The following is a 27280-nucleotide window of genomic DNA, read 5'->3' as shown; positions in this document are numbered from 1 at the left end:
TAAATTGGAGAAACAATACTCGAGCTTGGGACGGCTTGATAACATCCAGACATACCTCAAAATCATAACAAGCCTTCATATTTAAAAAGCTGGATGTCAAGGAGCCATGTACACTGCACTCAAGACTAGATCGATCTTGGAATTCCCAGTACCTTTGTTTTAGTGTAGGAACCATGCTTCTTTTGATCGAGCCAGGATCCTCCCATAGGGAAGCCAGATTTAATCTGAATAACCAGTCCCTGATCAAATTTACCCATTTTATATGCCCTGATTGTTTGTGAAGAGCAATCAGCTCTATCAAGGCTTCCTTTATGGGAACTTGTGTATTACTATCCCAGATCCTGATCCAAAAGATCACAGCTCTTAGGATAGCAAAGTGGCCAATCGATCTGTGCCCCAGGTCCAATCTCAATGGTAACAAGGGGGTATTCTTTGGCAGAATGAGAATGGCCTTAATGAATTTATTCTGAGCGAGATTCAATTCCTGTAGATTTTCGAGACCCCATAGCTCTGCTCCATATAGTGCCGCTCCCAGGCCCTTGGCCCTGTGCAATTCAAGTAGCGGAGAAATGGGTCTAAACGGGGATGTTCTGGATCTCTTGGCAATCGCGCTATCTATATGTTGGAGGCAAATGGTACTCTTTTCAATTTGATAAGACCATGCTAGATTCTCACTGATACGGACCCCAAGATAATCGAACACCTTAACCCGCTCAAGGACTTGGGAATCCAACATTAATTTCCCCTTCTCATGTTTATATGGGTTAAACACCATATAGTTGGTTTTCTTACAATTAATTGTCAGTCCCCGAGCTCGACAAGCCCTTTCGAAACTACTTAGTAGATTCTGAATTCCCCTTGGGGTTCTAGCCATTAGGAGTGTATCATCCGCAGAGAGCAAGCAGGGTACCACCCTACCCGCCATTTTAGGAGGATCACAACCACATTTGAAGAGATCACCTATAATCCCATTAATAAAGAGTGAAAATAGGGTGGGGGCCACAACACACCCTTGTCTGACACCTTTTTGGATCGGGATCTTTCCGGTTAGGCCACTATCACAGTTCCATCTAACTCTGGCAAAGGCATTAAAATGCAGACGGATCAAGATGTCGACTAAATATGAGGGTAGGCCCATATCTCTCAGAACAGACCACAGAATGGATCGATCAATGGAATCGAAAGCAGTCTTAAGGTCCACGAACATAACATACAGGTGGCCTCTAGCAATGGTAACTTCTTTTGAGACTAACATCAGAAATCTGAACACCTGATCAGTTGTACTCGTGGACATCCTGAAGCCTGCCTGGAGATCGGAAAGGATGTTATGTTTCTCTATCCATAGATGAATTCTGGCTAGGACAACTTTGCCAAAGATTTTCTGGAAGACATCTATGAGGCTAATTGCCCTATAATTTTCCGGGGAACCCTTATCTCCTTTCTTGTATATTGGAATGATTTTGGCGCCTTTCCATGACCCCGGAATCTCACTCCTTCCATGATGGCATTAAAGACTGAAGTAAGTAATGGACCCCAGATTTCCGGTTCCGCCCCATATATGTCTCCTGGTAGCTTGTCCAAGCCAGGTGCCTTCCCTTTCTTGAGGGTTTTTATAGCCAATATGGTCTCACCCACAGTGAGAACCATCGCCCTCCGAGGTGAAGCTGGATGAATTTACCCTCAGGGCCATAACAGACTGATCACTCTGATCTAGGTACAGGTTCCGAAAGTACTCCTCCCAAAATTGAGGGTACAGATGGAAATGTTCCACTATTTTGGGATTTGCCGTCTGATTAACTATAAGACGCCAAAAAACTTGACTATTTCTCTCTTTAGATGCCACCAGAAGTGACCTCCACCTTTCACCCTCCCAATCACTTTTTGCCGCCCCTTGCGCAGCCTTATACCCCTTCCTGCTTTCTTTATTGGCTTGTGGTGATTTATTTTTAACTGCAGTTATCAAGTTAGTTCTAGCTTGTTCACAGTTCCTGTTAAACCAGGGAGCATTGTGTCTTACAGGAATAATTTTTCCTTATTACGTAGAGAAGTGGGCTCTGAGCCTGGCATTTAGACGTGAAAAGATGGAGATGGCCACTCCACCATTAATCAGCATAAGGTCAGAAAGAGCTAGCTCAACCCTTTGGTATATCTTAGGGAGAGACTCCCCATCAGATAGTATCATTGGCCACCTTCTCCTTTTCTCATTATTACTTGCTGTCACTGAAGCACTTTTTTGAATGGTTTCCCTTTGCCACGCTACTAGGTTAGACATTGTTAATACAAGGGCATTATGGTCGCTATTAGACCTATTCTGGACCATCATATCCTTAACATTTGGCCATAGATCGATATCGACCAAGATGTAGTCTATTCTGGATCTACTTGACCCTCTCTGGAATGTATGGCACGCAGTTTTATCAGATGTTCTGCCATTACAGGCCCGAACACCGAAAATCAATAGTCAGGGACATGACCTGTTGTGCAACCCTTGTACTCGTTTTGATTGGCGGGATTTCTAGTTTCTTAATGCCTCTTACTTCATCTTCCTCAGCTATTAGTTCCTGAATATAATCTACCGGCTCACACAAGACATTAAAATCGCCAGCAACTATCAATTGATGGTTCCCTCTATCTAGTTCTAAATGGTTTGACAATGTAGTTATAGTGTCAGAAAGTTTGTGTGGATTACAACAACGATTATATAAATGCATTAACTTTACTGGAGGTTTCCCTTTTACAAGCCCTAATGACAACCCCAAAATATCCACCGAGCCTAAATCGAGAACTTTGAGTTTGCAGGCTATTGTATTTTTAATCCAAATCAGAAGGCCACCTACAGGTCGACCCATTTGCCCCTTTTTGGCTTCAATCCTAAAAATTCTGTTGCTAGTTTATTTATAGGGACTAATTAATTGCCACTAGCAGCATCTTTCCAGTGCAACATATCACAGTTCATTACAAAAACTTCACAAGGAGAACTAATGTTGTTGGCATTTAATATGACAAAAGACTGTAATGGATGCACATGCTCGGTTGGGTTCCTTCGTTGTCAAATCAATTATTGGCACAAAAACATCACGAGTACAGTAAGGTCACCTTTACAAGCCTATTTTATTTTACAGTGGTTCTATTCCCTGTCCAATCATATAAGCAATAGTTTATAGATGAACACATCTGGTCGCTTTGTTAGTAGGGTATGCACATTAATATGCTACTCACCAACTTGCGAACGTCCTCAGACCAGACCTCTCCATTCTCAGGTTGTTCAGCGTACAAGGCGATACCCAACAACTGGCTGAACAGCAAATTGAGTCCTTCCATACAAGCTCCAAGTGAGAAAAATGGAGAGTACAAGCTGGGCTCTATGTTATACCTGAAAGGGAAAAGAAAGCGTTATTTTGAACAGGGCAGTAAATGTAATGTAGTGTGAAATGCAATGCACACTGCATTACATGATACAAATGTCAGAGATAATATCAAGTGAAACACTGATATCTAAAAAAAGACAAATGCAGCTGATTTTGCCACTAGCACAAACTGAGCTTCCATTATCAATAACTGGGTTGATCATTCTGGGTAGAATATGTTTGCTGGGGTCACCCTGCTTGTGGAACCTTACACCAAACAGAAAATAAACTACATGTATATTAACAAATGTTTATAATTTTCTTCACAAATTGAATACCTCATCTAGGTGCTCACTTTTCTTGGAAATTAAATCAGTATGTTCACAATATAAAGTAAATACCCAAGCTCTGGTGTAAGGGAGCTCTAAAGTGGAGATCTCATATGTTCTAAACGCCATCCTAACATGCAACAGCCTTAAAGATAGGAAATTACAATGTCACATTTAAAATATGTGGTAACAATGACCCTGGAGCTCTTGCACATTAGGAAAGATAAGTCTATCCTTAAATGTGTTTGTTAGTCTTAAGTTACTCCAACCAAAACAGTCCACCATGGAGCAACCAATCTAATTACTGGTGATACAACATTTGACAGCACAAGTTCTCTTCTGCTCAGCCTGGATTGACTTACTAAGGATGCACTGATAATTTTAAATCTGGCTTGTGTCCTACACAACCCCACAACTTGGCCAACCATGTTACCTCATAGATAAACTTCAAATGATGGTGGATTCTTCAACACCAGAAGCAAATCTCATCTCCCACTAGAAATTCTCCACACACTAAGACAAATTCCTGATGATGTCCACCTAGCTACTAACCAATATGCTTTTTGCGGGGCTCTTGAAACAAACGAGTTTCTGATTACTTAATGATTACTTCTTCAAACAGGGCTCTTTATCACCTGACTGACATAATTTCTTTACTCAGTTTTTAAGGCCCTCTGTTCATCAAGTGGTTAGATTCATGCTCTAAAAATTATAACAACAAAAACATAAATCGCCTTTAATTACAAAATGCCATATATTAAATCCCCTCTGTCTTGATTGAAGATTATTCGAACTGCCACTGGCAATGGGCCTTCAAGAGTGTACAAGTGTGATCAAACCTCCACTATCTTAGGGGTGCTATAACGGATCCTTTTTCTAGAGATATTGGGTCGTCTTATGGCTACGTGCTCATCGTCCATCTGTCTAAGGGGAATAATTTGCGTGAAGCATCTCTGTCTGCTATTAAATACCAGATCACTCAGCAGACATGCTCTGGATATCTATGATCTTCTGGTAACAGAAAAGCCTCTCTGGTTGATGTTGACGGAGACGTGGCTAGGGGAGTTCTCTAACGCCGACATTGCCACAGCGATCCCCCCCGATTACAACATCTTTAGGCAAGATAGACTGAAAGGGCGGGAAGGTGGTGTGGCACTTGGGGTAAACAAACGTGCCACTTGTACCACTATTCCGATGGATGTTATCATGGGATGTGAATCTCTTGCCTTTTCCTCAGCACTATTGCCTCGTCAATCCTTCAAAGGACTTCTAGTCTATAGGCCCCCGGGACCGACAGGCACTTTCTTTGAAGAGCTCCAGTCGATAGTCTCGGCACTGGTGCTGAGATCTGAGCATTGCATACTGGCTGGCGATTTCAATATCCATATGGACGATGGACTGGACGCAGACACGATCAAAATGATTGATGTCACGACCCCTCTAGGCCTTTCTCCGTATCACTTTGGACCAACGCATGAAAAAGGCCATACCCTGGATCTGATATTTTCGACCACTTCTATAGAGATGCTGGAGGTGCTTTGGTCGGATCACAGGTTAGTCAAATACTATGTGTCAGAGGCAAAAAAAACATCTAGTGCTCCTCCTCAGCAGTTATGTCAAGTGTTGAGGGCGTACCATCGGGTGACCCCAGAATTGCTGGCACAGGCATGCCTGGATCACCCATGTCCTATGACAGGAGACCTGGAAAGGGATTTAGAACTGCTGCAAGCATGGCTGACGGACAGGCTGGATGATCTTGCCCTGGTGATGCCCCCCCGCAAAACAGCGGCTTCACGGCGGCAGTGCAAGGTGGCTGAGAGGGCTTGGCGCTCGCAATATGACCCCGCGGCAAAGCTTGCTTACAGGACTTCTGTCAAATCCTACCATCGTGACATCCTCTCTGAAAAAAGAGGTTATTTTGCGAGGAGGATCGAGACTGCCTCTAATTTGTGCAAGGAGATATTCGCTATCGAGAGGGAATTTACGGCCCCACGCACTCTTTCGACTCAGGCACCCCCTTCTGAGGCGTGGGTGAGTGCCCTTGCCAACTTCTTCACCTCTAAGATTAAATTGATCCAGGACTCGTTCCCCTGAAGGTGGCTGCTTCATCTCTTTACACTGAGGGTGTTTCTGATCTAACAGCAAGTGCGGATCCGGCCCTGGCAGACTTTCCGCCACTCTCAGTCTCCACGTCTTTGGAACTTATGGCCAATCTTAAATCTGGATCGCCTCTTGATGCGTGCCCTGCCAAATTTTTGGCAAAGGTGGCCGAAGTCATAAATCCCATTGTGAATCCCATTTTGAACCGCTCCTTGAGTGAGGGGGTGGTCCCGCAGGCCTGGAAGCAGGCGATGATCATCCCCCTGCTCAAAAAGCCCGGCTTGGATTCGGAGGTTTTGGCCAATTATAGGCCCATTTCTCTGCCCGCTTTTGCTAAGATCCTGGAGAAGCACGCGCATATTGTGCTCTCCAACTATTTGGAATCCCATGATCTGCTGCATTCCACCCAATCCGGCTTCCGCACCAACTTGAGCACCGAAACAGCACTCTTGGAAGTTTCGGAGGCAATTAAGGAGGCACTGGATTAAGGAGGCAAAGCGATGCTTGTGATGCTCGATCTGTCGGCGGCCTTCGACACCGTCCCCCATGAGGGTCTCCTCGCCAGGCTTTATGAGATCGGTCTGAGGGGGACGGTGCTCAGCTGGTTTAGATCTTTTTTGGCTGGCCGTCGACAAACGGTCTGGGCCTCCTCCTGTTCTGCCGAGATGCCGTCATTGGGAGTCGGAGTCAGCGTTGAGCCCGACTCTCTTTAACATCTTTATGACCCCACTGGCGGAATCTTTCGGGGCCCAGATCGTTTCCTATGCCGATGACACCCAGCTCCTCTTTACGTGCGGGAAAGGAGCAGATTTTGACGGAGAGAGTATCCGCGGTTGCCTTGGGGCTGTTTTTAACTGGTTCCAGCTTAACAGACTCAAGTGCAACTCGGATAAATCGGAGGTACTCTTCTTTGGCTGCAGATCGGATCCTGATTGGCAGGAATGGTGGCCTGCCAACATGTTTCCTCCAGCAGGCTCTTCCCAGCTAGCCAAGAATCTGGGGATCGACAATGGTTTGACATTGAGATCCCAGATTCTGGGTCTCACTGGCACTTGCTTTGGCCTCCTCAGGATGCTCCGCAAGTTTCTTCCTCTGCTCCCGGAGGATCACAGGAAGATAACGGTTCAGGCTTTAATTGGCTCGAGAATGGACTATTCGAATGTCCTTTATCTCGGCTTGCCGGAGTATCTTCTGCAACGGCTGCAGGTGGTCCAGAATTCGGCAGCACGGGCCATTTTTGGACTACCCGGCCGAGCTAGAACCTCGGGTCTCCTGCAGTCACTTCATTGGCTGCCTATCCGGAAGCGGATAGTTTTTAAGGCCTTGACCTTGGCCCACAAGGCCCTACATGCTTCAGGAGCAAAATATCTCCAAAAGAGGCTAGCTTTTTATCGCCCTGCCCGTTCCCTGAGATCTGAGTCTCTATTTCTCGCCGTGGTCCCTCGTATAAAAAGGGCACGTACAGGGGGCCGGTCCTTCAGATTGCTGGCTCCGCAGCTTTGGAATTCTTTACCAGTGACACTGCGCAGCACTTCCAATCTGTTGGCTTTTAGGAAGGACCTGAAAACCTGGCTTTTTACTTTTTAGATATGAGTCTTGATTTCCGTTCATGGTCTTTTATTCTCTGCTATTTGTCTCTGTTATGTTTGGCACAGGTCTGCAATAAAGCGCCGGGACACTCTCTGAGTAGCTGTGCGCTATACAAGACAAATGTAACATAACATAACATAACATAATTGTCATGAATTATTGCTTCAGATCTCTAAAATCCTTAATCACAGGACATGCATGTCATAGATCCATCCATCAACGCCTTTGAAAGAATCTCATCATGAGGGTGTTTTCCTTATTTTCAGTAAGGCAAGTGTTAAGTTGGTTTCATTCTACTAGATCTGAACCTCACCTTAGTTTCCTTCTCCAACCTATTAACAGCAACAAAAACTACAGGTAGCTATAATATCTAGAAATGATAAATGCATACACACATAGATCCATGCACCTTAAAATACAATCCATAAATGCTTTTAAGGTAATTATATTAGAGCTGCTGCTGTTTACATACAATTCTTCTATATAGATACATTATGTTAGAGTTCATGATGTCAACAATGAAAGACACATGAGAAAGCTTCCCCAACTAACTTGTACCATACATTAACAGTCACTTCTTGAGTGTACATTAGTGCCATGATTTTAAGTTAAGTGAATGCTGTACACACATCAACATTCTAAAACTCTTGTTGTTATAAGGTAAGCAACATAATCCTGTTGTGTAGCAGAACTAGAGTATATCACTTTCCTGAGGTGTAAGGCTTGCAGACTGAACGACTAGTGATTCACAACGGTATGAGGCAATGTTTAATGTCTAGAACAAGACAATATTGTTTGCTGCATGTTATGAGGATAACTCAATGCAGTTGTCTTATAACAGAAATGTAATCTAATACTTTCACAGCTGAAATATTCAAAACAATTGCTTGAGAATATAAAACATATGAGCAAAACAACTGAGCAAAAAGTGCTTTCAGAATAAGCTAATCTTTGGGAACCTTTGATTTTTCATTTTGATGTTGTTTAGCAAAGTGAAACGACAGCTGAGTTTGACAGTTTTTGCCCACTAAAGGCCATAAAATATTACTTTTCTTTGCCATAGAAAGCGCGAGGAATTCCCTAGCAAATGGGGGAATCTGGAGGTTTCACGTATCATGTATTCACTAACAGTGGCATGAATGCCAATAACTTTCTTATAGTTCCTTAGTTTCAGCTTCAGAGAGTGAAGGTCAAGCTCTAAGATTAAGTTTTATCAATGGTACTGAAGATGCAGCAACAAACAATCAGAAGACAAAGAATTCAGTGATAAAAAAGAAAGGAAAAAAATAAGTTGATAAAAAAACTCTAGTAAGATTTTAAGAATATCCACTAAAACGAAGGAGATAAAAGTAGAGAAGCAAGTGTAAACCAGCTTACTTTACTATATGGTAATAACATTTCATGGGGACCATCCTTATGATGCTTATCACAGTTGAACTAGTCTAAGAAAGAGTGCCTCGTCAGGTTGTTGTAGTAGGACTATCAACAAGAACACCTGCCCCCGGAGTGGACAATATCAGCCTAATGACCCAAGGATGGAGATTTGACACAGTGATAAAATAAGTTACCAGAGGACTTGGGGTATAATTAACATCGGTGATAGCAGATTGCAGATGATATAAGAATCAGATTTTGCAACCTGGGAGTCAGTCTGACAGGAGCAACTACTGAAGCAGAGGAGAGATGGAGAAAAATCCAAACAAGAGAAGCCATCTCCAGAGGCCACAACTGAGTATGCAACCACCAGAACTACAATGTGGGTTTTTCCAGGTCTGTTGTGCAGATGCAGCTTCATGGGAAAGCAGGATTCCCCTACTAATACAAATCAAAGGTGAAGCCTGGGGATGGCTTGACAGCCTCAAATTAGCTTAGTGAAAATTCATAGGAAAAGGTATTTACAGCATGAACATTTTCTAAGCAGTAGGACGCACTACGAAACCCGGAAAGAGTAATCGCCGCTATCTCTCAGGGTGGTGTCCGCAAGGACATATTATGATACTTAGATTCATGCAGAGACTTTTTCACAAAATTCAGACTTTGTGAGCTTTTTTCATGCAGTTCTTGATACTAAAGGGGGAAGACTTATGAATTTGACTTCACACTCTGCAGCCAAGTGATATTCCAGTCCACATGGTTGAGCAGCAAACGCCACAGTGCATCAAGACCACAGCTATCGGCTTTGCTGTCTTCTTCAGTTGGTCTTTTTTAAAGGCCCACTGGGCTGAGACGGAGACTCGTCAATTTACTAATGACTTGGACAGCTTGCACTACTGTTACAAGGCTCTGATTCTTCGGGATTTCAGAGGTCTCAAAACAAGAAGCCACATGGCTACCCTAGGAAAACAAAATGTCAGGTTTGTTCTTCGGCACTTGTCAGGTAACTGCAAGACAGTCCTGGAAGCAATTGTCAGGTGAGCAGGGACAGTAGCAGCCATTTATGCTCTAAAGATGAGAAGAGGGGAGTATCTCAAACAGGTTTCAGGGAATAACTTGTGCTATTGTTGTAAGTGTTCTTCTGAATGAAAAAAAACAGGATTATGCAAAGCAAATGCATTTACAGCCACACATGCCTCGAAGTGTTTCTTTAAGTGCAGCCTTTGGTACCCATGGCACAAGAATCGTCTACCTTAAGCAGCTTCACAAAAGGTGTGAGCTGTCCTTTAATTCCCTAGTATGTTATGACTATTTAATTAGGCTATTAATGATCATTAAAACCCATTCACATCTACCTTTCTGGCTTCTATAAGAAGTACTAATTACACATATTTAATAACTAGTCATTGAGCAGAAAGAATCACCATAACCATATCAATGTGATATCATACTATTGTAGTACAAAGGTTCCAATAAGAAATATCACATTTGGTGCCTCATGACCAAGTATTAAACACGCATTGGAAAAGTAATAGGTTTGGCATGGTCATGCCTGTGCTATGGTTATTTATTATTATTTGTATATGCTATTTAAAGAAAAAAAGGCTGCCGACTAAATGTGGCACCCAAAGGCATGTAATAAAAATATTACAAATAAAAAATATTCATTAATGCGGCTATTTCACTAGTGAAGTTAAAAAACAAGCCCTCCATGCAAGGCATGTAGTTTATTATAATTTTTTGTGAAAGCAACGAACAAGTTACTTACCTTCTGTAATGATATATCTGTAAGAAACAGTAGTTAGTATTAGATTCCTTACCTTAGAATATCCCCAGGCGTCAGACTGGATCCGTAAATGTTTGCGTTACAGTACCCTTGCGCGTCGGTAGGCGTCGTCTGCGGCTCTGCGTCCGTCGTCGGTGTCGTGGGTGCCGTGATGACGTCGTCGGAGTACTTAGACGCCGCCTCCGCGTGCTGACGTCAGTTCTTAGACACAGCTTTTCCGCGACAAAACGGAGAGCCATGTCAAATACCAACACTGGTGCCATTGAAACTAGGACCCTGAAAGGGGATGACCTTAACCCTAGATATCAGTTCGCAGAACGGAGAGGATGGGTGGGGTGGTAAGGAATCTAATACTAACTACTGTTTCTTACAGATATATCGTTACCGAAGGTAAGTAACTTGTTCATCTGAAAGAAACAGGTTAGTATTAGATTCCTTACCTTAGAATAGATACCCCAGCAATACCAACCCCGGTGGTGGGTCTGCGAACCAATAATCACACCAGAAAGTCCTGGAGGACGGAACGGCCAAAGAAGCCATCCCTCCGGACTGGACTGTCCAGGCAGTAGTGTCTTGCGAACGTGTGCAGCGAGGCCCACGTAGCTGCCTGATAAATGTCCTGCAAGGGCAGTAGTAGCCGCCGTGGCCCGAGTGGAATGGGCCCTCAGCCCAACAGGATGCTCCTTCTTAGCCAAGGAGTAACATGCCTTGATACACAACATGACCCACCGAGAGATGGTCCGCTTGTGTACTGCCCGTCCCTTCTTAGCGCCCACGTAACCAACAAAGAGTTGGTCAGCCACCCGGAACTGGCGAGTGCGATCAAGATAAAACGAGAGCGCACGTTTTGGGTCCAGACGGTGGAGCCGCTCCTCTTCTTTTGAGGGATGCGGAGGCGGAAAGAAGGTGGGCAAGGTGATGGACTGCCAGATGTGGAAGGCCGTGACGACCTTGGGCAGGAAAGAGGGTCTAGTCCGCAACACAACCTTGTCCGGATGGACAGAAAGGAAAGGAGGTTTAGAGGAAAGAGCCTGGAGCTCACTCACTCTCCTGGCAGAGGTGATGGCAACCAGGAAAGCAGTCTTCAAAGTAAGAAGGCGGAGAGGACAGTTGTAAGTGGCTCAAAGGGAGCGCACATCAGATAGGTAAGAACCAGGTTCAAGTCCCACTGAGACATCACAAACGGAACAGGTGGAAACGTGTGTGTGATGCCTTTCAGGAAACGAGTTACAATAGGGGACTTGAACAAAGAAGGCTGATCAGGCAGCCTTAGAAAGGCCAAAAGGGCAGAAAGGTAGCCATTGATAGTGCCTAGAGCAGAGCCCTTCTGGGCAAGAGAAAGGAGGAAGAGAAGAACCTCAGAAAGAGGGGCAGAGAGAGGATCCACAGCCTTTGCTGTGCACCATGCCACAAATCTGTTCCACCTGCAGGCGTATACCGACTTTGTGGAGGGACGCCTGGCTGCCAGAATTAGGTTACAGACTTCAGGAGGCAAGTCAAATGGCCTCAACTGTCGCCGCTCAATCTCCAAGCATGGAGGTGGGGACTGGACAGGTTCGGGTGGAGGACCGTCCCCTGCTGCTGCGACAGAAGGTCCTCCTGAAGAGGCAGACGAACCGGGGGATCAACTGACATACTGAGTAGCTCGGGATACCAGTACCTTCGTGCCCAGTCCGGAGCCACAAGGATGACTTGGGTCCGGTCGCGCTTGATCTTCTTCAGCACTCTGGGCAGAAGTGGTATAGGCGGAAAGTCGTACAACAGACAGCAACTCCACTCGCGACGAAAAGCGTCTCCGAGCGAGTGCCGCCTTGGAAATTCCAACGCGCAGAACTGATGACATTACGCGTTCTCTTCTGTGGCGAATAGATCTAACCAAGGTTCTCCGCACTGCAGAAAGAGACCTTGCGCCACGTCCGAGTTCAGACGCCATTCTTGATCCATCATGCACCGGTGACTGAGTTCGTACGCCCTGGCGTTCAGAGAACCTGCCAGGTGTTGAACCACCAGGGTCACGCCCTGATGTTCCAGCCACTGCCAGATGCGCAGAGCCTCCTGGCAGAGGGTCCACGACCCCACCCGCCCTGTTTGTTGCAGTACCACATGGCGGTGGTGTTGTCCGTGAACACCTGCACTACACTCCCCCAGACAGAGGGGAGGAATGCCTTCAGTGCTAGACGAATCGCCCGCAGCTCCAAAAGGTTGATATGGAGCTGGGAATCTGCCGGAGACCAGAGGCCTCTGATCTTCGCCTCTCCCATGTGGCCTCCCCAGCCCTGGGGGGATGCGTCCGTCACAACTACGTGCTCCTGTTGGGGAAGGGAGAGAGATCTGCCGCAGACACACTCGCGGTCCGTGAGCCACCACTGCAGCTGTCTCGCAGTGCCCTCCGAGATCAGGACATGGTCAGACAGGTTGCCCTGATGCTGGGCCCACTGAAACTTCAGGTCCCACTGCAGAGCCCGCATCCGCCAACGGGCGTGATGCACCAAAAGGATGCAGGAAGCCATCAGCCCCAGAAGCCGCAGTGTCAACCTGACCGAGACTCAGGATAAAGGCTGAAAGATCGGAATCAGAAGCTGTATATCCCGAACCCGCTGTTCGGGGGGGTAAACCCGAAACTGCGCCGAGTCGAGAACCGCTCTGATGAAAAGGAGCTTCTGAGAGGGGCACAGGTGTGACTTTGGCACATTGATGGAGAACCCCAGCTGGTGCAGGAGGTCTGCAGTCGTCTGGAGGTGGCGGACGACTGTCTGGGGCGAGCCCGCCTTCAACAACCAGTCGTCGAGGTAGGGGGAAGACTGAAACCCCTAACCTGCGCAGATGGGCTGCGACCACCGCCATCACTTTCGTGAACACCCGTGGGGCGCTGGTAAGGCCGAAGGGGAGCACGGTAAACTGAAAGTACTCGTGGCCTACCGTGAACTACAGGTAGCGCCGGTGGGCCGGCAGGATGGGGATGTGGAAATAAGCGTCCTGCAAGTCCAACGCTACCATCCAGTCTCCTGGGTCCAGGGCAGCTAAGACCTGAGCCAGTGTCAGCATTTTGAACTTCTCCTTCCGGAGGAAGCCGTTGACGTTTCGTAGATCCAAGATAGAGCGTAGGCCCCCTTTGCCCTTCTTGGGTACCAGAAAGTAGTTGGAGTAGCAACCACACCCTACTTCTGGCCCAGGAACAAGCTCGATGGCCCCCTTGGCCAAGAGGGCCGTAACTTCCTCCTGCAGAAGCTGCATATGATCCCGCGATACGCGGTGGTATTGCGGTGGCATGGCTTGAGGGGTCGTCTCGAAGGGGAGGGAGTAGCCCCTCGGAGGATTTGCAGCACCCACCTGTCCGATGTGACAGTGCGCCACTGGGAGTGGTGATGGCAAACCCTGCCCCCCACTGGCGTCACATGGGCCTGAAAGCACGGACTAGGACGGTTCTGAGGCAGATGCTGCGGGGGAAGGTGTGGACTGGCCTCGCCGTTGTCCCCGGTCGCCTCCACTGCGATTTCCACGGCCGCCACCGCGTTGAATGTTAGTCTGCGGTGCGTGGCTGGCAGCACGTTTGGGGGAGCCCCTTCCTTGGGCATGAAAGGAGCGAAAGGCACCCGTTTGCTGGCGCGGGGCCCAGAGGCCCAAGGACTTGGCCGTAGCCCTGGAGTCCTTAAAGCGCTCAAGCGCATGGTCTGCCTTGTCGCCAAAGAGAACCGACGGCCATCAAACGGCATGTCCATGAGAGTATTTTGGACATTGGCCGAAAAGTTGGCGGACCTCAACCAGGCATGGTGACGAATCGCCACTGTCGTTGCCATCACTCTGCCCAGTGAGTCGGTGGTAACCAGCCCACACCGGATGGAGAAACGTGCCGCATCTCGACCCTCTGCAAGGGCTTGGGCGAGTTTAGCCTTGACCTCCGCCGGGCATTGTGGCAGCACGTCCGCGACCGTGTCCCACAGGGAGTGGGTGTAACGGCCCAAGAGGCATGCGGTGTTGGAAGACCGCAGTCCCAAACTAAGGGAGGAGAATATTTTCTTTCCATAATTCTCATACCTCTTGGATTCCCGATCAGGCGGAGCCGACGAAAATGCGGTCTGGGAATTAAAGGCCTGGATGACCAGGCTCTCGGGGGTGCGGTGGGTGGACAGTAAACAAGTGTGGCCGGGGCCGGGCGGTGGCGTCTGGCTACGTTCCTATCGTCAGGCTGGCCAGTAGCGGGCCTGGACTAAGTGCCCAAAAGAAAGTCAGTCAAGGCTTCATTGAACGGCAGCAGAGGCTCTGTTGAGCTTGGCTGCGGCTTAAGGACCTCAGTAAGGAGGTTAGTCTTCACGGCCGCGACGGGGAGCTCAAGGCCCAAGGCCTTGGCTGCCCGCGTCAACACCACACTGAAGGTTGCCCCCTCCTCCGAAGCCACGGTAGGAGGTGAGACAAAACCAGTGTCTGGCGAAGTGTCCAGACCACTGGCATCCCCAAGTCCACCTGTCCAGTCCTCCTGGGACTGACACTCAAGTGTCAGAGGGTCCTCAGACCCCTCCCAATACTCCTCATCACCCATCTCCTGATAATCAGGATTTTCAAAGGACGGGGCCGGTTCATTGAAGTAGAACTCCCCAAGCGGCGTCGAGAGAAGTGCCCAGCGGCGCAGCTCTGACGCCGGACTCGGGTCGAGGGAGGTATTGAGGACGGCGCCGGAGGTGACACCTATGGAACCGGCGCCGGTGAGATCGTCAGGTCGACCGGCGACGATCCGGATCCAGAAGCGGATCCAGTGGGGCCCGAAGGCGCCGGGCCCGAAGGCGCCGGCGGCGTCGGGGCCGAAGCACCAGACCCGTTAGGGCCGCAAGACGGGTCCGCTGGGCCCGAAGGCGCCGCGGAACCCGTCGGAGGAGAGAGGGACCTCATGGCCATGAGGAAGCGCTCTATCTCCTCCGGCGTCGCTTGCTGCCCAGGGACCGGAGGGTATGGGGCAGGTCGCAACGCCCGCGACTCAGACGGAGCCGCGTGGGTGGTGTCACCCGAACCCCCGGCCGCATCACGCGAGCGTCGGGGGGAGTCGGAAGAGCGATGACGTCTCCTCGACTTTTGTGCTTACCTGACGACGACTTCGACCCGGAGGAGTGATGTCAACTCCCGGAGCTATGATGGCTCCACCCCCGCGACCGGTCCCTTGACCTCCGTCCGGACCGGGACCTCTCACGGCGCAGGGCCGACTGCCGGAGCTCGAGCCGCTTGCGGGACCGCTCCCGCCTAGCCTTCGAGGTTAAGGCCTGACAGTCGGAGCGGGTCTTCTCGTCATGATCGACGCCGAGACAGTGGAGGCACCGACGGTGAGGGTCGGTGACCGACATCAGTCGGTCGCAGTCCCCACAAGGCTTATAACCTGGCATCCCTACTGGCACCGATCGGAGTTGAAGATTCGAAGAAAGGATCAAAAAGATCTCAAAACAGTTAGTCAAAAAGTGACTAACGTACCACTTTTTCCGGATCTGTGCTGCTGGCGCGGAAAAAAGAATAACTGACGTCAGCACGCGGAGGCGGCGTCTAAGTACTCCGACGACGTCATCATGGCGCCCACGACGGACGCGGAGCCGCAGACGACGCCTACCGACGCGCAAGGGTACTGCTACGCAAACATTTCCGGATCCAGTCTGACGCCTGGGGATATTCTAAGGTAAGGAATCTAATACTAACCTGTTTCTTTCAGATGAGACTAAATCATCATCCAAACTTACTGTGCGGCAGGCAGAGCGCGCTTGGAGATGCGCCTACTGCCCCGCACTGAAATCGCACTACATTTCCATATCCAACGAATATAAAAAAGCCATTCTTCTAGCCAAGGCCAACTATTTCTCCTCTGAAATCCTCTCGGCTGAAAACCTACCCAGGGAAATTTTTGCTACCGTTCATGAGCTGGCTTCCTCAGACAGAGCCACCCTAAAAATCTCCCCTTCCCAATCCCTCTGTGACTCTCTCAATGAGTACTTCATTGAGAAAATAGCTGTCATCAAATCCAGCATCTCACCGCCCTCCCCGTCCTTCACCGACCCCCAAACCCCATCCAATCTGTCTCACCTGGATCACATTCCTCCTCTGACCAGGGAAACCTTCTTGGCCCTGATTACCAGAGTCAAATCAGGATCCCCCTCCGACATCTGCCCGGCATACATCTTAAGGGAGATCTTTTTGGCTTGTCCCTTGCCACCTCTTACCTTTCTCAATGATTCCCTGACCCAGAGTATCGTCCCTGCCCTTCACAAATCAGCAATCATTATCCCTATTCTTAAAAAGCCTGGCGCCGACCAGACTTCCCTTCCCAACTACCGCCCCATTTCCCTTCTCCCGTTCTTGGGTAAAGTCCTGGAAAGCCACGTCACAAAAGTTCTGAGTGCTTTTATGGAGGATAGCAGCAGTTTAGCCCCCTGCCAGGCGGGCTTTCGACCATAACACTCCACGGAAAAGGTAGTTCTTTCCGTCAAGGACAAGCTCAGAGAGGGGATGGATGTCAACGTGCCCCAGGCACTGGTCCTCCTTGATCTGTCCGCCGCCTTCGACACGGTTGATCATTCCATTCTTCTTTCCCGTGTCGAGGCGGCCGGCATTAGGGGACATGCTCTGGCTTGGCTCACCTCCTTTCTGAGTGGCCGCACAAAGGCCGTCCATCTGGCCGACTTTTTGGCACCCCCACGTAAGGTTCAATGTGGCGTTCCTCAAGGCTCTTCCTTTTCCCTTCTCCTTTTTAATTTATACATTTTTCTTCTCATTTTTGGTTTACAGCAGATGGAGGTCACGGTCTACAATTACGCCGATGACCTCCAGCTTATTTTTAACCTTTCTTCCTCCCCTGAGTCCATTCACAATTTCCAATTGGTCATGATTGTCATCAGGGACTGGATGAACTGCAACCACCTTAAGTTAAATCCAGATTTGGCCTCCTTCCTTGGGTACCCCTCCCTCACCTTCCTCCTCAGTCAAGACACTAGGGATCACTCTCAACAACCACCTCACTCTTCATTCTCAGATCAGCTCAGTGGTGTCATCTTGCTTTTTAGCTCTTCGCATTATTCGTAAGATATCTCGTTTTTTTTCCTTTCCTGCTCTCAAATTAATCCTATTGGCCATGGTCTTGTCACGCCTCGACTACGGCAACATCTTGTACAACGGGGTCCCTGCCTATGATCTTCGGCGCCTTCAAATGGTCCAAAACAAGGCGGCTCGTCTCATTTATGGCCTCCCGAAATTTCACCACGTCCCTCCTTTACTTAAATCCCTGCACTGGCTCCCTATTCGGGAGTGCGCCTTCTTCGAGATGGGTTGCACGACCTTCCAGGCTTGCGCTGGAACTGCTCCAGCCTTTATTAATTCGGCAATCAAGATTCATGCTCCCAGTAGGGAGCTGCGTTCCTCTACCCAGTTCCTTCTGGCTGTACCCAGTTTCAGGAAGAAAAAATCTGGGGGTGTGAAGTTTTCCGTCCTTGCACCCACCTTCTGGAACACCCTTCCTTGCTCGATTAGATCCACGCTCTCCTATCTCGACTTTCGTAAAGTCTTGAAGACTCTACTCTTCTCACAAGCCTTTCCGGCCTAAGTATCCACCCTTTGCCCTCCTGGGTCTGCATCCATAGTGCCAAGGAACCGCCTGGTAGACGTGCGCTCTATAAATATTTCAACTTCAACTTCAATCATGCACTCAAACTGCAGCCAGCTACAATGTCACTTAAACACGTTACAAAAGCAACTCTGAAAATGAGACAGGAAATAAATTCCTATCGAACAGGGCATGTGAAAGGCAGGCAAGATAGACATTTAAAGAATATATAATATACAAAAAATATAATTAAAAAAAGGACACTTTGAAAGAGCTTTGTCACAGACGAGATGAGAACTATTTTCAAGTGGATATGAATAATGTACACAAGCTTTGTGCACTCACTCAAAGAGAAGTGAGCCAATGGGCAGAGTGAGCTGACCTCACAGGCCTATGCTGTATGGTGTAGTGGGTGGAAGCAAAAAAGCAAAATGAGAATAACAATTCAATAGGGAAATGGATGTAGCCTGCTGACCACAACCACCTCTATGTATGTATATTATCTAGCAATTGTTTGGAAGAAAATAATCTAGTGAAACAGATAAAGATGCTGCAAAGGCCGGACAAACAAGCATTAAAAATGCAATAGGTCTCGCCTTTCATTAGGTTAAAGCCATTTGCTTTGCTATACAATAGCATTAGCAAAGCAAATGGGTTTAACTTAATGAAAGGCGAGACCTATTGCATTTTCAATGCTTGTTTTTCAAATGTGGTTGGCTACGTTACTCTTACCGCCCACGTTTCGGTTTCCAACATAACCATAAATTATTGGGTGACGCTCCCCGTGAACGCCTTCGACCAGTTGTCATAGAAAACATCTCATCTAAAAAAAAGAGAGATTTGACATGGGCGAGAGAGACAAAAGCATGACTGTTTCTTCATGTGTGGAAGCGTCTCATCCTTGTATGTATGCTGATTCTGTAGCCGCAGCTTTTTTTGCACAGTTATGGACTTGCCACACTTTACTCATAATCTGCAGATTTTAACAATAAAAATAGTTTCTAGCTCAAACTGATCAAAAGTTACTAAAAACATTGCAACATGTGTTTGGACACAGTGGAAGGCCCTTTGCAAAGGTTAACTGGTCATCTTTTAGTTGCCGATTTCTATATTTGGCTGTTAAACTGGTACTAACGACATGTAATCTTTGCCCAGACAGTATCACCATATGTAAACATTATAAAATAATGAAGTAATACGAACGAAAATTGTGCCCCATTATGCAGCTTATGCCTTTCCTTGCCGCATAATTTAATCAAACCTGCCATATTATTTGGTGGTCCGCTACCTTATAATTCTAGTGGCCCCTGCTCATGGAGCCCCGGCACGGTCCTATGAACTTTCCCTCCCTCTACCTACATGGTGTGTACTCCCCGAAGGTTCCCCCTCCCCTTCTCCTCGGTACACCAGAAGCAGGAGGAAAGGAGTGCGGTGCACATGTGCACATATTCCAGCAGGGCAGCTGCAGCCCAAGTTGGTGGAACGCGGCAAGTCTCTTCTGCCCCAACCGCAGATCTGCCTGGAACCGTTTCAACGGCTTCAGGACTATGGGGGGTGTATTCCACCCACCTGGTGATGCAGGTGAAGCTTTAATACTCAAATGTGCACTAATATTTTGTTCAAAGCGCCTCCTGCCAGAGAACGTTTTGCATTTATTATTAGCGCTGCAAGTAAAGTTATTACACTGTAAACCAGTGATGTTCGTGTTATCAACCATGGAAAGATGACGTCCTATGGGTTTTGCACAGAGCTTAACCTATGACCTGCATTTTAAAAGGATAGCTCTGCAGTGGATGCAGAGGGCACGTGGAATAGGAGCTGCGATGTGCCCTTTGGCGGGGGGTCACAGTTCGTTTGCATATAGTAGGTTTCTGCATCGAGCCTAGAGGGACATGGAGTGTAATACGGCATACAGTAATCACAGGTGGTGGAGAGTGATGCAAGATGGTCTTCTCAGTGAATACATCATCTGCACGCTGACTCAAAACACCCCAAAAACACAATAACATGAATATACTGAGACAAAAGTGAGTAAAACTCGCTGATCTGAACCAATAAAGCAAGTCCTCGGACCTAGGGGGTCATGAAAATCCGATAAAAACTACATGCAATGTTTGTTAATCATTAAGTAAACTGGACCGTTTCTGCTGCGGCCATTTCCTGTAACCCTGGTGCTGTAAAACGTGGAAATCAGCTTGCAGTATGCAAATGTCTGCTAAATAAAGCACAGTCTTGTGGATACCCTGACATTCACCAAAAGCGACATTATCTTGTCTGAATCCTGTCTAACACACTCTGAAAGAAAAACAAACAATATATCCGATCTCCCTTCTCTTTACATTGTTAACATGCCTCAGGAAATTGCCAGCATAGCCCCCCAACATTCCTTTGTTATTGCTGTAGCCAAGATTAAGAGCAGATGAGCAGCCGAGCCATAAAGTTCAATGAGTAACCCTTCAAGCTTGAAAAGAATATATAAAAAAGCCCAGTGTCAGCTGAGCAAATGGAGAACAAAGCAAACGCCACAGTTCAGAGACAAATTATAAAAGGCCACCCAAATCGGTCACACACTCAGAGATTTCTATAAGATAACACATTAAGTTGTTGTTGAATAAGAAAACCAGTTTTGACCCTCCTTACTTAATGCAATGTACTTATCCACTTTCCAGTTTTTAAAAATCTCTACTTCTAGTGAACCATTCACTCTCCCCCACCCTCCCCTCCCGCACAGAAACACACACCAAGGTGCAAGGAGGCAGAGCACGGGCTATAGGCAAAACGCAGAGCCTGATCAAATGTATGAAATGGGACCACTTTCTGCCAAGAAACCTCGAAGGTTGCGAGAAGGATTGAATAACGGGCGAAGGGAAGGTATGAGAGGGCAAGGAACAGATAAGTAGAGGGAAAAGGACAGGAGAATGCAGGGAGAAAGGGAGGCAGAAAAAGATGGAGGGACAGAGAACGAGGAAGTTGGATGAGGGAGGGAGAAGAACAAGTTCCATGAAAGTGAAAGTGATAGCGATTATAAAAAAAAAAGCGACGGTTAAGTGAAAGCATACGCGAAGGGGCATTTTCATTGCTATGGTAACACAATGGCGTGGGACTGTCCACAGTCCCTAAGGACACGCGCATGCTGTTTGCTATGGACAAATGTTTGTCCATGCAGACGTGTGCATGAAAGCCCTCGCAGAATTGATTCCAAAAGGTACTCGCAATAGCGAGAGCAGCGCATGCGCTGCTTTCGCCAGACGAGACCTAAAAAACAAAATAACTACAGGCTTTTTTTATGTTCAAGACATTTTGGTCACACACTGTTGGCATCACTAAAATGTCACTTTGTAGCAAAAATGCATTCTGCAACGCATGGAAAAAAGACATGGGCTGGTGTATGGTAAAGGAAAATACAGTATATGTAGCTAGTGGCTGTCCCAGAAAATGGACAGCGCTCTGGACTAAATGGAATATCGTGGGAATGTTTGTGGGCCCCCATGTGTCCCCTCCCTTGACAAACCAACAACGCCTGATGTAATTAGAAGGTGACCAGATTTGTATTGTCCGCCACTATAATGTATGATACTTTTGCCTGACGATAAAAATGTAACACGATACTCGTAATGATCTTTGAATGTAATTACCATTTCTTTGATTGTTCAATAAAAATAATCTTTAAAAAAAATGCATTCTGTTAACTAAGGACAGTATTTAGTGTCACAAGTGGTTGACTGAATTAGAAACAATGGTCAGGGATTCCCTTAAAGCATGTCTAACTGGACAGCGAAACACAACCAGTATCTTCTGTAGCTAAAAATTTCAAAGCCTAATAAAGTTCATAAATGGTGTAACACTTGCAAATAAAAGCATCTTCATAGCAAAGCAATTAGCAGAGGGCTACTGAATGACTAAAAACGAACTCAAGTGAGGTGGAAAGGTGTAAACAAAGGTGTTTTACACTGAACTTGAAAGCGTGCCTTCCATCACAATGAATGCCACGGCCTGCTGGTCAAGTTCTGGTATTTCTTGTTCAACGGTGTTGCAAACAGGTCTCAAACTGATTGACCTCAACGACGAAGGATCTTGAGTATTATTACTTCAAAATGAAATTCCCACTTGGAGATCGAGTAAGGCCCCTGAGCCCGAGTCTTGGTATGGGGCGCTACGGCACTGGGGGAGGGCTGACGGGGAGACCCTACACTCTGAGGAGGTCAGTCATCTACGCAAATGACCCATTTTTCTTGCTTGGGACACACTCCTCAACCACTTTTACCAATTAATGTGCAAAGATGACCTGCCCCGTGAACCCCCGCTTGTGTCTCCTCAGCCCCATTGCCTTAGCTGCCACCCTTCTCTTTCCTTTCACCATTTGATGATTCCAGACTTTAGACTTGCAACTCCCAGGGAAACCCCTACCGCCATTATGCCAACTTTGACGCAATTGACGCAATTGCGACGCTCTGCCAATCACACCCTTCATACTCAATCGGAAGCTGTGCAGAACAGCACGCTGGTCTTGCCTTGCCCCCTCCTTCCCCTCTTTTTTCTTTCTCTTCCTAAATTTATGAACACGCCCCCACTATTATGGCGCATGATCCGAGCTGCTCTCCTTGACATGTCTATTGTAGTGTAGTTCCTAGTTTCCCACTAGGCCCTGCGCATTGGAATAACATAAACAGTAGTATCGACGTGGAACTGCTTATATTCCAGACCTCCACTGACTATGCTAAACTTAATTGGGTTGTGTTACCAACTAGCTCAGAGGTCACTGGAAACTTTCTTCTCTGCAGAGGAAGTGATCAGCTTCCTTGGCACAGACAAGAAGGGATTCAGTTTTCCAACAACCGTGCAACATGACAACTTTGCTCCTCAGATCAAGAGTCAATCTCTAGGGTCATGTGAAACAATAGACATGTATTTCACTCAGTCAGTCTAGTACAGTTTACTTTCACGAGATGTAGAGAATAGAGAGACGGGCGTGTATCAATAAAGGGTTAACATTTATTGAACAGTCTTTCTTCTCGTACAAGAGAAATGTATTGCCACAATTGCAATAATTGTTATTATAAAAAGTACGTGCAGTAAGATAAGTATTGCGAAATAGAACTGTAAAAGCATTGATATGGTTTCTTAGCCATACAATGGTTTAAAAGTAATAAAACATATATACAGTCATATATACATTTGGCTAACATACTCAACTGGTGCTTCTAACTAAGCCTACCCCAGTGTGCCTGACCTAAGCCTAACACGTGAAAAGGGGAGTAAGTAAGTAGCTTTAAGTTAAGTTGGTTTTGCCAAGGTTTGTTTCAAGAATTCTCGTCTAAGGGTTTAGTCAACACCATACCTCTGAATAGAATGATGGAGGATTGGTATCTCCTTCAGGGGTCTCTCTCGATATCCGAGTCACCCGCGAGGGTAAACCGGAAGCGCCGGGACTGGATTTCTCTGCACGAGAAAGGCAGCGGCTTTCTTCAGCGCGTCGAGGAAGGAGGGGGGACAGCGTCCGCGGGCAGCTGGAATCTGCTGGATGTCTTCGCAGAGGGACGTCTGTTCAGCTCCTTAAGCGTACTGCACCATAGTTCGCGCTGTAGCGGCGATAATGGTAATCAGCAGCTTCACCACCACAGGATAGCAGGCTGCAGCGACAGAGTGCTAGATTTACCAACACAGGGTCATGCAGGCAGCCAGCATCAGTAGCTCGCAGCTCACAACAGCTCCTAACCGGGCAACAGGCTCGCATTGCTTAAGGCAACGTTGGTAATATTTATACCTGACAGGTGCCGGGTTTGACGCAAGTTTGCTGGACATAAGACGTCAATTAAAGATGTCACTAGGAAGTGATAGTTATCAGTTGCTCATTAGAGTTCCATTACTAATCAAAACATAGCAAGCGGGGATTTCCAGGTTTGCTAAGTTTTTATCTTGTTGAAGAACTCGGAGTGTTATCTAGGAATATCAGATAGTGACTGCTGCTCTGTCATTGCACTAATTGGTCGCAAAGGAAGTGGCAGAGGGAACTATGCTGGAATGTGGCTCTGTTCGTGTGAGGCCAGAGATGACTTTTCAGAAAATCGCATCGGTTATGCCAATATAGGGAATAAATGGATTTATAGCCGAATAGGGGCATAAGGTCACAGTATCGATCAGGAACCTAGATAAACACGCAACACCCACTCCACGGGTTAATGTCCATCAAAATTACTAAAACTAAGCAATTAGATGCATGTGTAACATTGCCCACCCCAAAATACATAAATGCATTCGAAATAGGCGTACTTGTAATACATGGAATTTAGGTACTGTACGTTTTTTAAAGCATAGTAATCAATCAAAAAATTATTGCATTTGAAATCAATGAACGATTATGCAAAAGGAATTACACATGAAGTATCTCTGACAGAAGAAATGCGAGATAAATCATCACATAAAAATGCATTGTAATAACATGTGTGCTAGAGGCTGGTGTAATGTTGTTATGTCTCTAGATGTGTTTAGAAATAGAAGTGTGAAGCTTCTGTTCTCTAAGAATAGTTTTTACGTTAAGCAAAGAATTGCTCGTGCCAAAAAAGGTCAATATTAGAAAAATTGTCCAATTCAAAGAAAATAGATTTCCAAAGCTCTTGGCAGTTTTTGTTGATCAAAACTGAAGGCCGAATTCAGAGATCATGGGAACGCTGTGTGTCGGAAAGCTTCTCAAAAAGTTATTGTTTCTCTGTGGGTGAGAACATCGTATCAGACAGGCTCTCAAAGAATTGGTCTACAAAATCAGGTGATAGTTCAACCAAATTAGATAGCGCTGTAACTTGGCAGGTGTGAGAATGATTGCGGTCATCGAAGGCAGGACCAGCAATGCTCACAGAACGTTGTACCTGGATGATGTTGCTTTTGTCACTCGCTCCACTGTTACCACTTGGCTGTAGCACAGGATTTTCCACGAATGCCATCATCAGGATTGGTAGCCGCTGGGGACAACACAATGCGTGAGCCGTTATTGGACTGAGCAAAGTATCGACGTCCATTGGTACTGCTGATGGAAGTGAAAGACAGATGTCCAAAACGCATTCATCGCCGCAAAGCATACACCGTAGCACAGGTAAAATGCAATTTTGCCATATCGGTCTGAATGAAAGGAACCAGGTCATGTTTAGATCTCTCAGCCTGGCCAATCCAAGGACGTTAGTTATCCTGTCCCGGTAGCGCATTGCTAGGATTGTCTCTTCCATTCCCATGGGAGCTATGTCTGAGCCGAGGCTTGCCATAACGTAGCAGGAGGGTCAAAAATAGAATCCCTGCAACGAGTCCCAAAAATAATGGTATGCCGCCAAAAATGGAGTGCACAAAATTAGGAAAGATTCCCAAAATTGCCTGGAAGGGTGTTAGCAGTCCCGTAAAGACGGTCTTAAATATGCCTGGGATGCTTGTTGCACTAGACATGTTAAGGAGTTGGCTGAACATTTCTACGAAATGCATGGGGCAATTTGTTGATAAAAGGTCATGAACCTCAGTAGCCGTCCTTGCGACTAGAAGATCATACGTCTCTTTAGATGACGTTATAGGCACGGTTGTCTGTAAAAGTACAGATTTCATTTTGCTTAATGTATCAATTCGTATAGAATAGAGATTCAGACGAGGCCAGAGGGGAGTCACTATGTCTGGAGGCCCGCTAGGGAAAAATGCTTGCATACAACATTTGACCATGGACGTAACTTGTACTAGATAACTTTTCCCTGGCGTCAGGTCACAACATCTGTGATCCGTTCTAAGAATGTAACTCCCGTTTGCGAGTTGCATAAAGAAGGGCTCTGAGTTGCAGGTGTGACTAGCTGGTGGCATGAAAGGTTGTTTGAATTTCCATCACATGCTCCGTGTAAATTAATACCCTGACACAAAAGTATACCGCTTAGTGAATGTTTACAATTCTCACCACTAAGAAATACATTTTTGTCACTGTCACTATAGCAAGAATGAGTGTATGGTAATTTCCATTCGGATTTTACATATCCTTTACCCAATTGTTCATACTGGCCAGCAGGTATGTACTCAAGGCACTTTTTAAATCGGAAAGTTGTTATCGGAATTGTGATAATTCCGTGTATTATCCATTCAATGACAGGACTCTCTGACATTGTCAATGATAATCTCTCGAGTTTTTCGATGCTCAGGATTGTATAGTCTGCTCCTTTCTGTGCCAAACTGATCTGTTTATCAGTAAGGTTAAAACTGGAAAATAATGACGTTGTGTTGATTAAACGCCAAGGCACATAGCCTGAACGAAGATTTTGCAGCGTCCAGCCTAATTCTATAATAGAGCGTAATTGAGACTGGCCATGTTGTAACATTAGCAAATCTCTGTCTATCACATCAAAGGCAGAGGATACAATATTGTCCAACGAATATATTCTGGAAGACAGAGTCGTTAACCCATTGTCTACTACAGAAAGTGATTTCTCCAAATTAATACGATCAATTTCTCGTATTTTTTCAGCAGTTTCAATTTGCTTTACTTTCCAAGCCTCGTTGTAAGCAGCATAGATACTGGTCGCTATGAAACGCTTTTGACGCTGTTTGCGTGGTCCAAGAATGAAATCGCGCAAATCAGCACCATCTTTTAGTAAAGACAAGTGTTGCTTAATTTCAGCCAGTGTGGACGAGGTTAGCCATTCAAGGCAGAGTTTCCCTACACTGTATGTTGTTATAATCCCTGGATGTTGTCTCTGGGAGTATCTAGAGTCTAATCTGGTCATTTTTAACCCCTGTGTTTTATTCAGGAACCTGTCTTGGCAGCTATTTGTGTCTGTAGGCCAGATTAACCACTTTTTCCAATCAGGATGTGTTCTGTTGAAATGTAAAATTTGTGACACGTCTAACTCAATATCTGTGGTTGCATTTTCAGGTATTGGCTTTGGTATAGACGGTGTTTTAAGGTCTTTGATCTTAGCTAGGCCAAGACAAGATGTTTGGTGTATTGTGTCATTTAAAAATAACATTTGTTCAGGTATCATGCAGGTTCTAAACAGTGCTTCAATGCCTTGCACCTGCCAATCTTTTGTACCCCAAATTGTTTTCGTTTCAATATTATTTTTCCAATAATCAAAACCAAATGTCATCATTTTGTCATAAAATGCTTCTGAATATATCAATTTAGAATTTGTCAGCATTGTTTTCATTCCTGTTTTATCTAACAGTTTGTAAT

General features: G+C 46.4%; 1 protein-coding gene across 1 annotated transcript in view; it reads right to left on the bottom strand.

Annotated features, from left to right (window-relative positions):
• The window catches only part of MIPEP (mitochondrial intermediate peptidase), an 833321-nt gene that overhangs the window by 593176 nt on the left and 212865 nt on the right, over positions 1-27280 (bottom strand). Inside the window, exon 11 of the mRNA XM_086935192.1 lies at positions 3220-3373. Coding sequence (XP_086791318.1) covers positions 3220-3373 — 154 coding nt within the window. The remainder of the gene's footprint in view (positions 1-3219; positions 3374-27280) is intronic.

The sequence above is a fragment of the Lissotriton vulgaris genome, chromosome 8, assembly GCF_964263255.1.
Source record: "Lissotriton vulgaris chromosome 8, aLisVul1.2, whole genome shotgun sequence".
In the NCBI taxonomy this organism is placed as follows: Eukaryota; Metazoa; Chordata; class Amphibia; order Caudata; family Salamandridae; genus Lissotriton; species Lissotriton vulgaris.
The sequence above is the reverse complement of the archived record's forward strand: the minus strand, read 5'-3'. Positions and strand labels throughout refer to the sequence as shown.